This window comes from Lacerta agilis, chromosome 17 (assembly GCF_009819535.1).
Source record: "Lacerta agilis isolate rLacAgi1 chromosome 17, rLacAgi1.pri, whole genome shotgun sequence".
NCBI classification, from domain to species: Eukaryota; Metazoa; Chordata; class Lepidosauria; order Squamata; family Lacertidae; genus Lacerta; species Lacerta agilis.
In genome coordinates, this window is record NC_046328.1 from 6,919,540 (window position 1) to 6,933,726 (window position 14,187).

Below are 14,187 nucleotides of genomic sequence, written 5' to 3' on the forward strand. Positions count from 1 at the left end.
AACCACCTGGAAGAGTCTCCTGCTGCTGTTTTCTGCAGATGCAATAGAAACGGTGAAGAAGGCCCTCTTCGCCGTTGCCATTGCCACTTGGTAGGCTCGAAGTTGAGCTCTAGCCAGTGTCCGGTCAGATTCAGAATGAGTTTTCCGCCACCGGCGCTCTAGCCGTCTCAGCGACTGTTTCATCGCCCTCAGCTCCAGGGAAAACCACGGGGCTGTCCGGGCTCCATGCAATCGGAGAGGGCGCTTCGGAGCCAGACAGTCAATAGCCCTGGTTAACTCCACGTTCCAGCGGGTCACCAGGGAATCAACTGAAAGGCCATCAACATGGGATAAAACATCCCCCACCACTCTCTGGAAGCCCATTGGATCCATTAAGTAGTGGGGGCGGACCATCCTAATTGGTCCTACCTCCCGGCAGAGGGGAAAGGTCGCGGAGAAGTCCAGTTGGACCAGGAAGTGATCTGACCATGGCACTTCTTTTGTTTCACTTTTACTTAATGTCAGATCACTAACATCCATAGAGGTGAATACCAGGTCTAAGGCATGTCCGCGGCTATGAGTTGGGCCAAACTTATTCAGGGACAGCCCCATGGAGGCCATGCTTTCCACGAAGTCCCGAGCGGCCCCTTGTAAGGTCGTGTCGGCATGGATATTAAAGTCCCCCAAGACAACCAAGCTAGGTGTCTCCAGGAGCACATCCGCCACGACCTGAAGCAGCTCGGACAGGGAATCCTTGGTGCAGCGGGGAGGTCGGTACACCAAAAGGAATCCTGTACTGCCCCTATTGCCCAACTTCCAGAACATGCACTCAGAAAACTCGGTCTTCCCAATAGGACGCCTGGTGCAAACTAATGACTTCCTAAAAATCACTGCAACCCCCCCTCCCCGCCCAGATGGCCTAGGTTGCTGTGCGTAAGAGAAACCTGGTGGGCAAGCAGCGGCAAGGACAGGCCCATCTGCTTCATCCAACCAAGTCTCTGTTACACATGCCAGGTCAAATCCTCCATCCACAATCAAGTCGTGGATGGCAGTAGTTTTGTTCATCATTGACCTGGCATTACACAGCAACACTTTCAGGTCATGTGGGTATCCCTTGTTGATTCCAGTATCCGTCCGGTCAGGACCAGACCCGGAGGCAGGGATAGTCCTCAAACAACGACTAAGCCTGCCTCCTCGGTAATGACATGGTCTGGTTTTAGCGTGACTCCTCCTCCTGCCCATGATCACTGAGATCGGGTGTACTAGTGCATCCCCCCCTGTGGAACATGCCCCAGCCATTCTGTTGGCTGAGGCCCACTCCCAGGCAGCTCTGATCCCACCCCTTAAAACAAAACAAAACTATACAACAACCAATAAAACAAAAACAGAACAATTATACTAAAATTAACCCCCAACAAAATATCCACCCCACCCAGCCACCCCCCCCCAACAACCCAAAAGGAGGAAAAAAAAGGAGGAGAAAAATTGAAAAAAGGAGGAAAAAAATAAACCCCTGAAGTTAAGAAATGGATGTATGGAAACACTTTCAATTTAAATAATAAATAGAAACACTTTCAATTTAAATAATAATATGCATCTAATTGGGCACTAAGTTAAAGTCACTTAGCGGTACATTTCCTCCTCTGCAGAAATGTTTTCCCACCAGCAAGATGTTGTTGTTGTTGCTGCTGCTGTTGTGGTGCAAGAGAATGCATAAGCAGGTTGCAGGTAACTTGGTTGTGCAATAGGTTACACAACTGTTGCATGGGGTTCCACTGCTGCGCAACGTCAGAACCCGCTCCTCTGCTAGCGGAACAGCCCTTGCACCACAGAACAGAGAAAGCTGGCTGCATGGCAACACTTGTTAGATTTCTTACCCGCCCTTTCGCCAACAGTTCCTGGGGCGGGGGGTGGGCCGCAAGAACTTATGTATTTGTACTTCTAAAAACCTCTGTGTCTACCGATACCTCCCTCTTGCGGTGCTGTTAGTGCTGTTTTGATTACATAAGCAATGGCACTCACAGCATGAATATCTCTCTCTATATATTCCTTACCCAAACCTCACCATGAAATCTCATGGTGGGTTACAACAATTAAAAAAAACACGGTATTAACATCAGTTAAAACAAATCAGTTGGCATCCGTTTGTCTTGGGAGACAATGGAGGAGTGTGCCTTTGGGGGTGAAGTCAAGCTGCTGGAAAGTTGCAGCAAGGGCCGTCTTAAGCATATCCAGCGCTGTGGTGCAAATATCTCGCCGGCGCCGGCGCCACCCGTTTCCCAGAGTTGTCAACCTTTTTTAAGGGGGGTTGACTTCAGTCCGGCTCGTTTACATCGCATGGTCCGATGCACGCTTGGAGCTGCATGTAAGTAGGAGGCGCCCGGATCACAGCCCAGATGGCCTCCCGCGAAGCCTCCCTCTAAGCACCCGGTGCCTCTTACCTGCCCCCGTCTGGGGAAGTCTGCGCCACAGGAGAGCCAGCAAGCAGATCAGGTGGCTTGCCGGCTGTGCCATCCTCGCTTGGTGCTGGGATCTCACAGGGTGCTTCCCTGCTCTGCTCACAGACTCCACAGGGAGGCGCATGGGCAGTGACGTGGCCAGAGGGGGCACTCCGTGCCCGCCCCTGATCACACCCGTCAGGCACCCAGGCAGCTCCAGTGGGAGGGGACACAAAGGTGCTTCCCTGAGCTGGACGCAGCGTGCTCCGATGGGTGGCTGAGAGGAGAGGAGGAGGCTGCCCCAGAGCAGGAAAGGTAGCACGCCCTGACTCTCCTTCCTGGACACTCAGCCTGTGGCGCCCTCCAAAATCTGGCGTCCTGGCGCCCCGCGCCACTAACATCTATGGGTAAGACGCCCCTGGTTGCAACACCTGCTGTGACTGTAGAGACAAATGCAGGAGAGACATGTTTTGTTGCAGCTGAGACAGAAGAAGGCATCTGGTTGTGCTGATGCAGAATAATTCCCTCTCCCAGCAGAGTGTGCCATTTTAGGGGGTGATTTTTGCAAATTTCTTCAGTGAGGGATCTTAAAAATATGGTCTTGGGTGTGAGGAATTCAAATCTGCTACAGTGGTACTTTGGTTCTCGAACTTAATCCGTTCCAGGAGTCCGTTCAACTCCCAAAATGGTATTAATAATAATAATAATAATAATAATAATAATAATAATAATAATAATAATAATACCCCGCCCATCTGGCTGGGTTTCCCCAGCCACTCTGAGCAGCTCCCAACAGAATATTAAAAATAGAATCAAACATTAAAAACTTCCCTAAACAGGGCTGCCTTCAGATGTCTTCTAAAAGTCAGATAACCAAGGCACGGCTTCCGATTGGCTGCAGGAGCTTCCTGTACTCCATTGGAAGCTGCGGAAGCTGCATCGGACGTTTGGCTTCCGAAAAATGTTCGCAAACCAGAACACTCAGTTACGGGTTTGTGGCGTTCGGGAGCCGATTTGTTTGGGAGCCAAGCCGTTCAAGAACCAAGGTACCACTGTGCTATGTCTGTGACTGGACAACACTGAGCTTGGTAACTCCAAGTTTGATGAAGAAGCACATCAACAGCTTTCAGAAAGCCAAATAATTTTAATTTCACTTTCTGAAAATGTGAGATAATGCTATAATATATAATATACAATATATTATCAATTTAAACATGTTAGCCAAGGACAACAGTAAGCGGAGCAAAATAAATAAATCAATGGATGGCATACTGTAATTAGAACCAACAAGAGGCAGACCCAACTAATCCTGACTTTGCCCTCCTCCATTCTGACTTCTACAAAGGCAGCACTAAGGAGGAGGAGGAGGAGGCTGACAGAAGAAGAGGAGGAGGAGGAGGAGGAGGAGGAGGAGGAGGAGGAGGAGGAGGAGGAGTTTGGATTTGATATCCCACTTTATCACTACCCGAAGGAGTCTCAAAGCGGCTAACATTCTCCTTTCCCTTCCTCCCCCACAACAAACACTCTGTGGGGTGAGTGGGGCTGAGAGACTTCAAAGAAGTGTGACTAGCCCAAGGTCACCCAGCACCTGCATGTGGAGGAGCGGAGACGCGAACCCGGTTCACCAGATTACAAGTCTACCACTCTTAACCACTACGTCCCCTAGACTGGTTGTAAGCAAGAGGGTAGGCAGGTGGGGGCTGGCTGAGGGCATCACCCCCTTAGTAGAATAGCACCCACATGTCTTAATGAAGTGCTTCTCAAGCTCTCTAGTGTGGGGGGTGGGCATTCCCCCCCCCGCCCAAATTTGCCAGGGACTGGTGGTACCATATTTGGTCCTTGAAGTGCCCCACCCAACCTGGACTGTGGTAGAGTCACTTGCATACAAACCAACTCTATGGGGCTGAGGGCAGCTCAGACCCACAAAGTATGTGGAGATGGAGCTGAACCCCCTCCCCCAATCTTGAGGGGCCGGGCCCCACCAGGCCTCCCCACCAGCCCTCCCTGCAGAGGCAGAGGGCCCTGTTGGGCCTTCCCGTTGTGGCAGGGGGCTGCGCCAGCCTCCCTACTGCTGCAGAGGGCCTCACCAGGCCTTGCAGCCTCCTTCTGACGTGTGTGACGTTGCATGCATTCGACAAGCCCCTCCAATGCCGTGTGGAACTCAGCACCACTAGTCACTGGGGACTGACAGCTGAAGGTGTCTGCTGAGCACCTCTTTGAGTAGCACTGTGCTAATGGACTACCATCCATTGTTTGTTTGTCTGCCCTGGAATAAATGCTGTGCCCCTTCTGGATCATGTCTCTGCCTGTGGCCTGTATGGACTGACAACTATTCCCTTACCTCACCCCAGGTTCTGGAAGCCAAGAGACTGAATGCTGCTAAGGCCTGACCCATCCTAGTTCTGAACACAAACTGAAGATGAATTCTTCCTTATCGAAGTTTCTAAGTTGTTTGCATTTTATACCCAGAACAATTGTACCTTGCTTGATGGCAAAATGCATGCAGGTGCCCCGGTGGAGAGAAAAGACAGCTGCCTCTGGAGCCACAGGAGTTCCATCTGAGACTTCTTCATCAGCTCCTCCACGTCACTCGGCTTTTGACCCGTCAGTCCCTCCTGTAAAACCGAACAGTCCCCCTTCAATAGTTGTCTTTGTTCAGCTTATTCTAAATATTTATGTTGCTGTGTTTACTTTGCACTTAAAATGAATGGGGCGGAACAATGCAAATGATGACATAATTTATGTAATTCATTATATAAATGTACACAATTACTTATTTAAGCGCTGTAATTTTGTCACAGTGGACAGCAAGGTGAAAAACAGTTTTTGGGCAGAGGCCGAACTGCAGCAAAACAGAGACAGCACTGCAGGGTAGAACTGAAAACTAGACCTACTTATATTACTGCTTGGGCCCCACCTCCCACCTTTCCCCAGGTTTCAGCTCTAGGGAGGGGAACCAAAGCTCATCCAGCTCATTAGATTCCAGAGCTTTTATAACAAAAACATCAGCAACCCTCCCCCTTGGTTCATTGCAGTCCCAACAGAAGTGTGAGTTTCATATTTACCCTCAAGCACCCAAGCTTATTCCTGAGCTCCTCACACTCAGCTTGAAGCAGGCGAATCTCTAGCTCATCCTTAAAGCCAGAACAAGACTGGCCAGCAATGTTCTGCATCTTTGGGGCCTGCTGGTGGACCAGGTCCATTTTCTTCTTTGGCCGAGTTTTTTTAGCCGCTGACCTTGGTGGCTGCTTGAATGAGGAGGAAGTAGAGGAAGATGATGGACTACCAGCCTGCTAAAATATAAGAGAGCAGGGAATAGAGTTAATACTATCACCATTATTGAATCAATATCATTGAAGAGTTTTACCTTGTCCTACATTTCCGGGGGAGGATTATGGTTGGTCCCAGCCAGTCTGAGCCGGGGAAATGCATGCCTCTTTCCCCAGCTCGGGCTGGCAGCAGCTTGGGCTGTCCTCTTTATTGCTCTTCAAGATATGGCAACCCAAATTGGGGTCAAGTACTCCCCAATGGGTGAGAGAACCCCAGCAGAGGTTTAAAATCACAAAGCATGCAGCAATTTTCACTAAAATAGTCATTTTCAATGTACACATTCCCCTAATGTATGCATCCCCCCCCCAAGCATTGGTTGGTTGGAGAACTGCATGACAGAATGTGGATAAGTGCAATTTTCAAGAGATGGCTGTGTTTTGGTTCCCACATTGTTTCAGAAAGTGCTGATTTGATAGATTCACTTTAAGATGGGAACCAAATCAAATTTCTCTCCCATCCCTGGTAGGAGAGGAAAAACAAATTGCTCCGTATATAAAGAGAGAGAGTAAATGTGTGCATATTGATTAGGTCATTTTAAAAGCATTCAATTTTTAATTTCCATTTCCATTTTATTCTGCGTCTCTTTTTCATTTAGCTGATGTTTTTACATATTAATAATGTTATCAGACAGTATTTCATCAGCCTACAATTTTTCTATGTGTTCTCTGTTTGTGTGTGTGTGTGTGTGTGTGTACACACACACACACACACACACACACACACACACACAAAGCCTGCTGCCACTACACAGGAGACGGTTTGAAGAAAAGGAAAAACAAACTGGCCTGGCCCCATAGCTTGACCAATTGCAGTTAGGAGCAGCTAGGACAGGCATAGGCAAACTCGGCCCTCCAGAGGTTTTGGGACTACAACTCCCATCATCCCTGACCACTGGTCCTGTTAGGCTAGGTATGATGGGAGTTGTAGGCCAATGCCTGGGCTAGGAGCTAGGTGGAATCATAGATCTAAAAAAAAGTGTAGACTCACATGCTGACCAGCTACAAAATAAAACAAAATAAAAAATAAAAAAATCCTTCCAGTAGCACCTTAGAGGCCAACTAAGTTTGTTCTTGGTATGAGCTTTTGTGTGCATGCACACTTCTTCAGATACACTGAAACAGAAGTCACCAGACCCTTATATATAGTGAGAGACTGACCAGCTTCTGTTTTTACTTGAAATGTTCATTTTTGGCTTTTCAGAAGTATGTAAAGGCAAGAATCGGGTGGGGGCAGCCCTAGCACCGCAATGGTGCCTACTTGAGAGGTGCCGGAACTGCACTCCAGCACATTCTGGCTGGGGGGCGGGCGGGCGGGAAAGCACCAGTTGTATCAAATGTTGCACTATGTTAAGCTCTCTTAGTGGCACATTTGTTACACTGGCAAAAAATGCTTTGTGTCAACAAGACCTTGCTGAGCAAGAGAATGCATAAGCAGGTACTGTACCTGGAAACTTCATTATCTGCTGCACAATGAAGTTCGGCTAGCCAACTTCCATGTTGGATTCCTCTGTTGCATGACAGCGTTAAAACTCAACAGTCCCTTAGTGCAAGAGCACATGTGCTAGTGGACAGAGAACTTTGGATACAGCCCAATTACAGTGGTACCTTGGTTCTCAAATTAATCCATTCCGGATGTCTGTTGCAAAACCAAAGCGTTCCAAAACCAAGACGCGCTTTCCCATAGAAAGTAATGCAAAATGGAATAATCTGTTCCAGACTTTTAGAAACAACCCCTAAAGCAGCAATTTTACATGAATTTTACTAACATGATCCATAAAATGAAAGCAATAAACAATGTACTGCAGTCACACACACAATCAATCAGTCAGTAGCTGAACTGGGTTCCACACAGCCACAAAAACAAAACAAAAAGAGCCGCAAAAACAAAAACGCAAAATAAATAGCAAAAGCAGACAGTCCTCAGCGTAACACTCAAAACAGAAGCGTGGCACTCAAAACGGAGCACGTTTGGCTTTTGAAAAAAGTTTGCAAACCAGAACACTTACAGTTACAGGTAGGTAGCTGTGTTGGTCTGCCATAATCAAAACAAAACAAAACAAAACAAAAAAATCCTTCCATAAGTGTTGGAAATGTAAGGAAAGTGTCGGTACCTTTTATCATATGTGGTGGGAGTGTAAGAAGGTGAGGGCATATTGGGACATGATTTATCATGAGTTGAGAAAAATGTTGAAATATAATTTTTCTAAAAAAACCTGAAGCCTTTTTACTAGGTATTGTAGGTACAGACATTAAAAAACAGGATGTTAAACTTTTCCAATATGCAGTGACTGCAGCTAGGATTTTGCTAGCACAAAGGTGGAAACAGGAAGAAATACCAACAAAAGAGGACTGGACAGTGAAATTAATGGAATATGCAGAACTGGATAAAATGACGGGAAGAATCCGGGAACAGCGGGACCAGAAATTCATCAAAGACTGGTTAAAGTTTACGAATTATTTGAAAGACAATTTGCAGTTGAATACGCTAATAGGACTTCAAGAAGCCTTGTAGTTAATGTGTAGAAATATTATTGTAAGTATGGTAGATAGTGAGTAAGAGAAGTATGATAACGTAAGCAATGGTAGATTTAAGAAGTATAATGTTAAGATATAATTTTGAATGCCATGAGAAGGTCTGAGGGAAGTCACGGCTATAATAGCCAAAATTGGAAATTGACTGTGAATGTATATTTAATTTTTTGTAGTAATTTGGTATAAAATAATAAAAAATTATTTAAAAAAAAATCCTTCCAGTAGCACCTAAGGGACCAACTAAGTTTGTTCTTGGTATGAGCTTTCGTGTTTTTTTGTTTTTTTATTTTGTTTCGGAACACTTACAGTACTTCTGGGTTTGCAGTGTTTGGGTTCCAAGTTGTTTGAGTACCAAGGAGTTTGAGAACCAAGGTACCACTGTACTATAATTTAAATAGAAATGAAATACCTCTGAACATAGGGGGGAAGTCTGTGGGCAGGTGACTTGGGTGACAGGCGCTCCCTGTTGATAGGCACCTTCAAGGCCCCTGCTGCTCTCATTTCTTAGGGCTCCTCATCTTTAAGCCAGACTCAGACCGGGAAGCTCTTCAAACAGAGGATCGCTTAAAATAGAGGACTTTACTGTCCTCTGTAAAGTAGGACTCGCGACCACCCTTGCCAGAAGAAGATATTATTCAGAAATGCACAAAAGCAGGGCTGTTATGAGGTAAACAGAGTCAAACACATCAGGCGACTGGTTTTGGGTGTCATGAAGCTGTTAAGCTCTTTAACTGACTTTTGTTGAGTTTTTACTCCCAGGGTGGGGGGAGAGGCACGTATGGGCTTCTCTGCTTCAGGTGCCAAAACAACAACAACAACAACAACAACAACAACAACAACAACAACAACAACTCCTGACTAGCCTTGAATACTCTAGTGTGCACCTTGGCTTGGCGAGGTCTCCTTTGCTACTGTACCTCAGGGAGCAAAATGTCTGGCGCGGGCTGCACCAGAGAGGACTGTTACTTTTCTGACTGAAAGTCTTTAAGCGTTGCTCAGAATTTCAAGGGCAGAAACCCTTGTATCTGCTACTAAGCCTGCTTTATATGGAACAGGGAGGCCATTGCTCCTTCTGCTGTCCTCACCCACCAGTCAAAACAAATAAGGCTGCAGCTCAGCACCTCTCCAAAAACCCCTCAGGGAGACGCCCCTTCACTGATAGCAGCTGCCCTCTGCTGTTGAGTTCTGTTCCACGCAGCCAGCAGGCTCATCCTATTGTGTGTGTGTTTTTAAAGAGAGAGAGAGGGAGTGAGGGAAAACTATTTCCAAAGCTAGGGTCAAAGAAGGCCAAGTCAAAATCTCAGGAAGAAAATCTGACACGGCTAAAATGATCGGCTGGACAAGCAAAGGCATGTAATATGCCCGATTTTCAAGGCCTGAAACTGAGGGACTGGCGGAGAACGTCTTCTTGCAGACTCTCTCAGGGTGTGTCCTCTCAGGTCGTAAATAAGTATGAGAGCCCCCGAGACTTCCTTTCTCTGTATTAGGTGTCAAAAATTATTATTTTCAGCATCAGAGCTTGAGTCTAATGGGAGTTGATGTTGGTGGCAAACATCGCGTGTTTCTCTTCACACATCTGCCCCATTCACACATCTTTGTTCTTTGGGGAGGCACATGTGCCTTAATTTATAGTCCGCTATTGAAGGGTTGTGTTCTCGAAGCGACTAGCATGAGTTTGGCCAAACTGCGGGAGGCAGTGAAAGATAGGCGTGCCTGGCGTGCTTTGGTCCATGGGGTCACGCAGAGTTAGAAATGACTGAACGACTGAACAACAAAATTGAAGGGCTATCAAAGGACATCCTTCTACCCTTTGTTTCAAGCATGGGTTCAAAAAGAGGGATTCTAGCTGAACCTTTTTCTCTCATCAAAGGAGGCTATCTTCAAGTTGTTTTCTGTTTCTTTGCTCCACAGACCAGGACCATGGCAGTCAATGTAGATGACTAAGCTTGTGCATTTTGCAGGCCACCGCTTTTTAAAAGGGGGGAGGAGAGATTTTTAAGGTGTGTGTGTGTGTGTGTGTGTGTGTGTGTGTGAGTGTGTTCACCAGGCGAGGGGGCGAGCACATTGGAATCCATCTTGATCCCAGTCTAACCATAGGTTCATTCGGCTCAGTATTATCTACACAAGGGGTCACCAGTGTGGCAACTGCACAAGTTGTTGAAATACAACTCCCATCTTTCCTGATCATTGACCAGGTTGGCCGGGACTGATGGGAGTTGGAGTCCTAACAATACATGGAAGCTGTCCTTGCTTCCATCCAAAGCACAACAGGACAGAGGCTCTTACCTGTGAGATATTCATTCTGACTAAGAAATCTCTCTCTCTCTCTCTCTCTCTCTCTCTCTCTCTCTCTCTCTCTCTCTCTCTTTTTCTCTCAAACAGCCACAAAAACTAGTTGCGAAACGGCTCTAGGGATTTCAGAGGGCAGTGTCACTGGATTCCAGTCAATAAGTTGCCTTTGCCTTCCATCCTGGAAAGATGGAAGGCACTTTCCCCAATGCTATGTTTATTTCTACATCACCCTGCTCATGGCATCAATCATGTCACTAACCCATCCGTGATTTGGTTTTAATAAGTAGCAGCTGCTGGAGAAGCAGATAGGGATTGTGGGGATGTACCCGGGGGGGGGGAGGTTAACTCATTGCCCCTTCACAATCTCATTCCGGGAAGTAGAGCTTCCTCCTGGGGCAAACAGACTGGGACCGTGTTCTGGATCAGAACCATGAAGGGGACAAAGGGTTAAAGCCCCCCCTTCCTTCAGTGCCGTATGTCTCACGCTAATTCGCTCCAATTTATTTTATCTTATTTATATCATGGAAGGTCTAGTGACATGACTGAATTCATGTTGAGTCTGATGACTCACAGCACCTGTATCATCTTTCATCACCTAGATTAAACCTGTGATTTCCTTCCTGACCTTCACCTCTTACTTTTAATCAGTGGCGTATAACAAACGGCATGCCTTCCTTTCACAAATGCTCACCAAACACATGAAAACGCAGAAGATAAATATGCCAGGTTCGCTCACATCTGGCGCTCTCCCCTAAAAGCCTGAATTTTGGAAACTACAAAACAGGTTTCCCTTTGAATTGTCCATGAATACACCATGTAATTCAACTTCAACTCCTTCAGCAAATGCATTTTTCATTCTCTCGAAACAGTTCATTTTGCTGTGAATGAACAGTGTCGGGAAAATTGAATCAAACTGTGATGCTTTTACCCACTGATAGTTTGGCCAATGAATATTTAACAGGAGAGGTTCCTATTAAGCATCAACATGTCAAGTGAATGGCAGAACAAAAGAGGGAACAAGTTGCCATATGCTTGGATTTACTCATTGATTATATGTGTGTTTGTGTATGCCTGCACTCCTAATGGGTACCTTAAGAGGGGGGAAAGAAAACCTTCCAGTTGAAGAACATCTCAACGGTGGTTCCTGAATTACCTGGTTCGTGAGCTAGATTCAAACCTGAACTTTCAAGCCAGAGCTCCACACTGTTTATCTCCAAGAAACAATTGCCAGCACGATAGCAGGAAGCTGAGTAAGGGTTGCACTTTGACCTTCACCCAGTCAGCAGGTAGAGAAATACTCCTGAAATTCTCGTCCAAATTTCTCTCCAGATTTTGGAGTTCCGAATTCGTGGATCTTGTTACTAAGGTGAAATAAGCAAATTAGACATCCACCATTGTTTGGAGTCAGGGATGGGGCGTGTTGCTGGGTCACAATCCCCCACTACCCCAGCCAGCAGGGGCAATGGTCGGGGTTTATGGGAGTTGTAGTCCAAGAACACAGTTTATCCTTCTCTCCCTTAACTTTACAAGGATGCTTAGCAAATCTAGGATGTGTGGTTACCAAGGAGATGGAAAAGAGACAATATGCTGGTATCTGGTTTGTCCGTGTGTCTTTAAAGGAATGTGGACTGGAATGCATATGTCTGTCATGGCCTTGAGCTCAGAAGAGGAGGAGGAGGCAGTCTGCTACTGCAACATGTTATACGCAAGGCTGCCTCTGAAGATGGTTTGGAAACTTCAGCTGGTGCAGAATTCAGTGGCCAGGTTGGAGCAAGACGGTTGGAGCCTATAACACCAATCCTGGCCCAGCTGCACTGGCTGCCAGACCCAATTCAAAGTGCTGGTTTTGACCTATAAAGCCTTAAACAGCTCAGGACCACAATATCTCAAGGACCACCTCTGTCCATGTGAACCTACCCGGCTCCTACAATCATCATCTGAGGCCCTTCTTGGTGTGCCTCCTCCATGAGAGGTCTCGAGGGTGGCAACATGAGAATGGGCCTATTCTGCAGTGGCTTTCCGTTTGTGGAATGCTCCCCACTTCAGCCGGGCCTGTGGCATTGACCTGTGGCATTGGCAGGAGAACTGCATCACAAAATTCAGAGAAGTGTGAATTTTTTTTTTTTTTTTATAAGAATTTATTGGCATTTTTCTTATTACAACAGAAACCCCCACCCACACCAACAATAATACAAACAAAAACATTGCCAAGTTTCTCCTTCTTCCTTAAACTTCTTCTCAGAAAAAAAAAAATTCTATTTCCATATCTTGACGCGACTTCCCCTGCCTTTTCACCCTTGGTTTTACCCCTAATCTATTTTTTTTAACCCCTTCTTTACAAAATTAAACATAATTTTATATATAAAATACAATAATCATCTTACTCAACGTGATCTATAATTCATCTTATTCTAGTTTTCTTAATTCTACCCCAATATGATCATACCTCATCTTAAATCCTCTTCTGTTATTCATTATCTTATTCTTGTACATTACTTACTCTTCTAACCTAAAGTCTGCTGCTAATCACATAAATCTTCAGATATCTCATTTAAAAATCAAAAAATCTAAATACACCATCGAATCTTCACATTCCAATTTCATATTACCATATCCAGCCGTTTTAGATTCTATTTAGTACTTCACCCCACACCCCTTCTGTCCATTGTCTTTCTCCTAGCAGTGCCAGAGCCGAATTTCCCATTGTCTTTTCTTCCCTGAAAGTCACAGAGGCAGGCACAATTCAAAGCGCTCCTTGCAGCGAGCTCCCGGGTGTCCTTCCCACGGTCTTCCGGCTGCTCCATTTCTCCAAACCATTCTTCTTGAAAGTAGCTCCATTCTTTGTCCCATGCCCTCGAGCTCACACCTCGGGGGCTGGATATAATAAAACTTGCCACCGTTTTGGGGCTGCCACCCCCAGAAACGGAGTCTTTTCCCTTTTGGAGCAGCCCTATCTCTTCTTCCCATCCTCCTATCCACCCTCTCAGCTCGCTGCAGACGCGTCCTTCCAAAGTGTCAAAATGATCAGCAGCCTCCTCTGCAGGGAATTCATTTCTTATCAGGCCCCCACACAAGGCTTTCACTTTCCAGTAAAGAATCTCCGATCTCAGCTCAAGGAGTCTTTGTTCATCCGTCAAAGTGGAATTCAAAACAAGTTTACAAACAAAGTCCAGCACAGTAGAAAGAGGGGTAGGAGTAAGTATCATATTACAGTTCCTGTCTCTATGTCCTTTCCTCTGTGAGGGTTGTTTTCCACCTCGGTTGGAACTTTTCGTCGCCATTTTTCCATGAAATCAGCATGCAAAGACCGAAACTTTCAAACTGAGATATCTTCCACTCCTTTACTCCCCGAAGGGAAATTGTAACAGTCTCACTCTCCAAAATTTAGTTACTTTGTAATCCATTTGGTAGCAACAGTCATTCAAGCTGGTTAACTTCTATTAGCCAAGGGGAGGGAAGCAGGCTGCCTTTCTTCTTCCCCCGGATCGTTCCAAACAATATAGTATTTAATCCCATCTCGTACTCACGACCACCAGGTTCTTCAGGACCTAACATCGCAGGTAGAACTTCAACGCTCATCTCGGGATTGGTCGCCGCATTTGCATCCCGGTTGGGGC

At 46.1% G+C, this 14,187-nt stretch overlaps 1 protein-coding gene across 1 annotated transcript in view; it reads right to left on the reverse strand.

The window, feature by feature from the left end:
• The window catches only part of RIMBP2 (RIMS binding protein 2), a 276,015-nt gene extending 270,338 nt beyond the window's left edge, over positions 1-5,677 (reverse strand). The window contains 2 exon segments of the mRNA XM_033174379.1: positions 4,898-5,032; positions 5,483-5,677. Coding sequence (XP_033030270.1) covers positions 4,898-5,032; positions 5,483-5,620 — 273 coding nt within the window. The 5' untranslated portion in view covers positions 5,621-5,677.
• Positions 5,678-14,187: the final 8,510 nt, after the last annotated feature.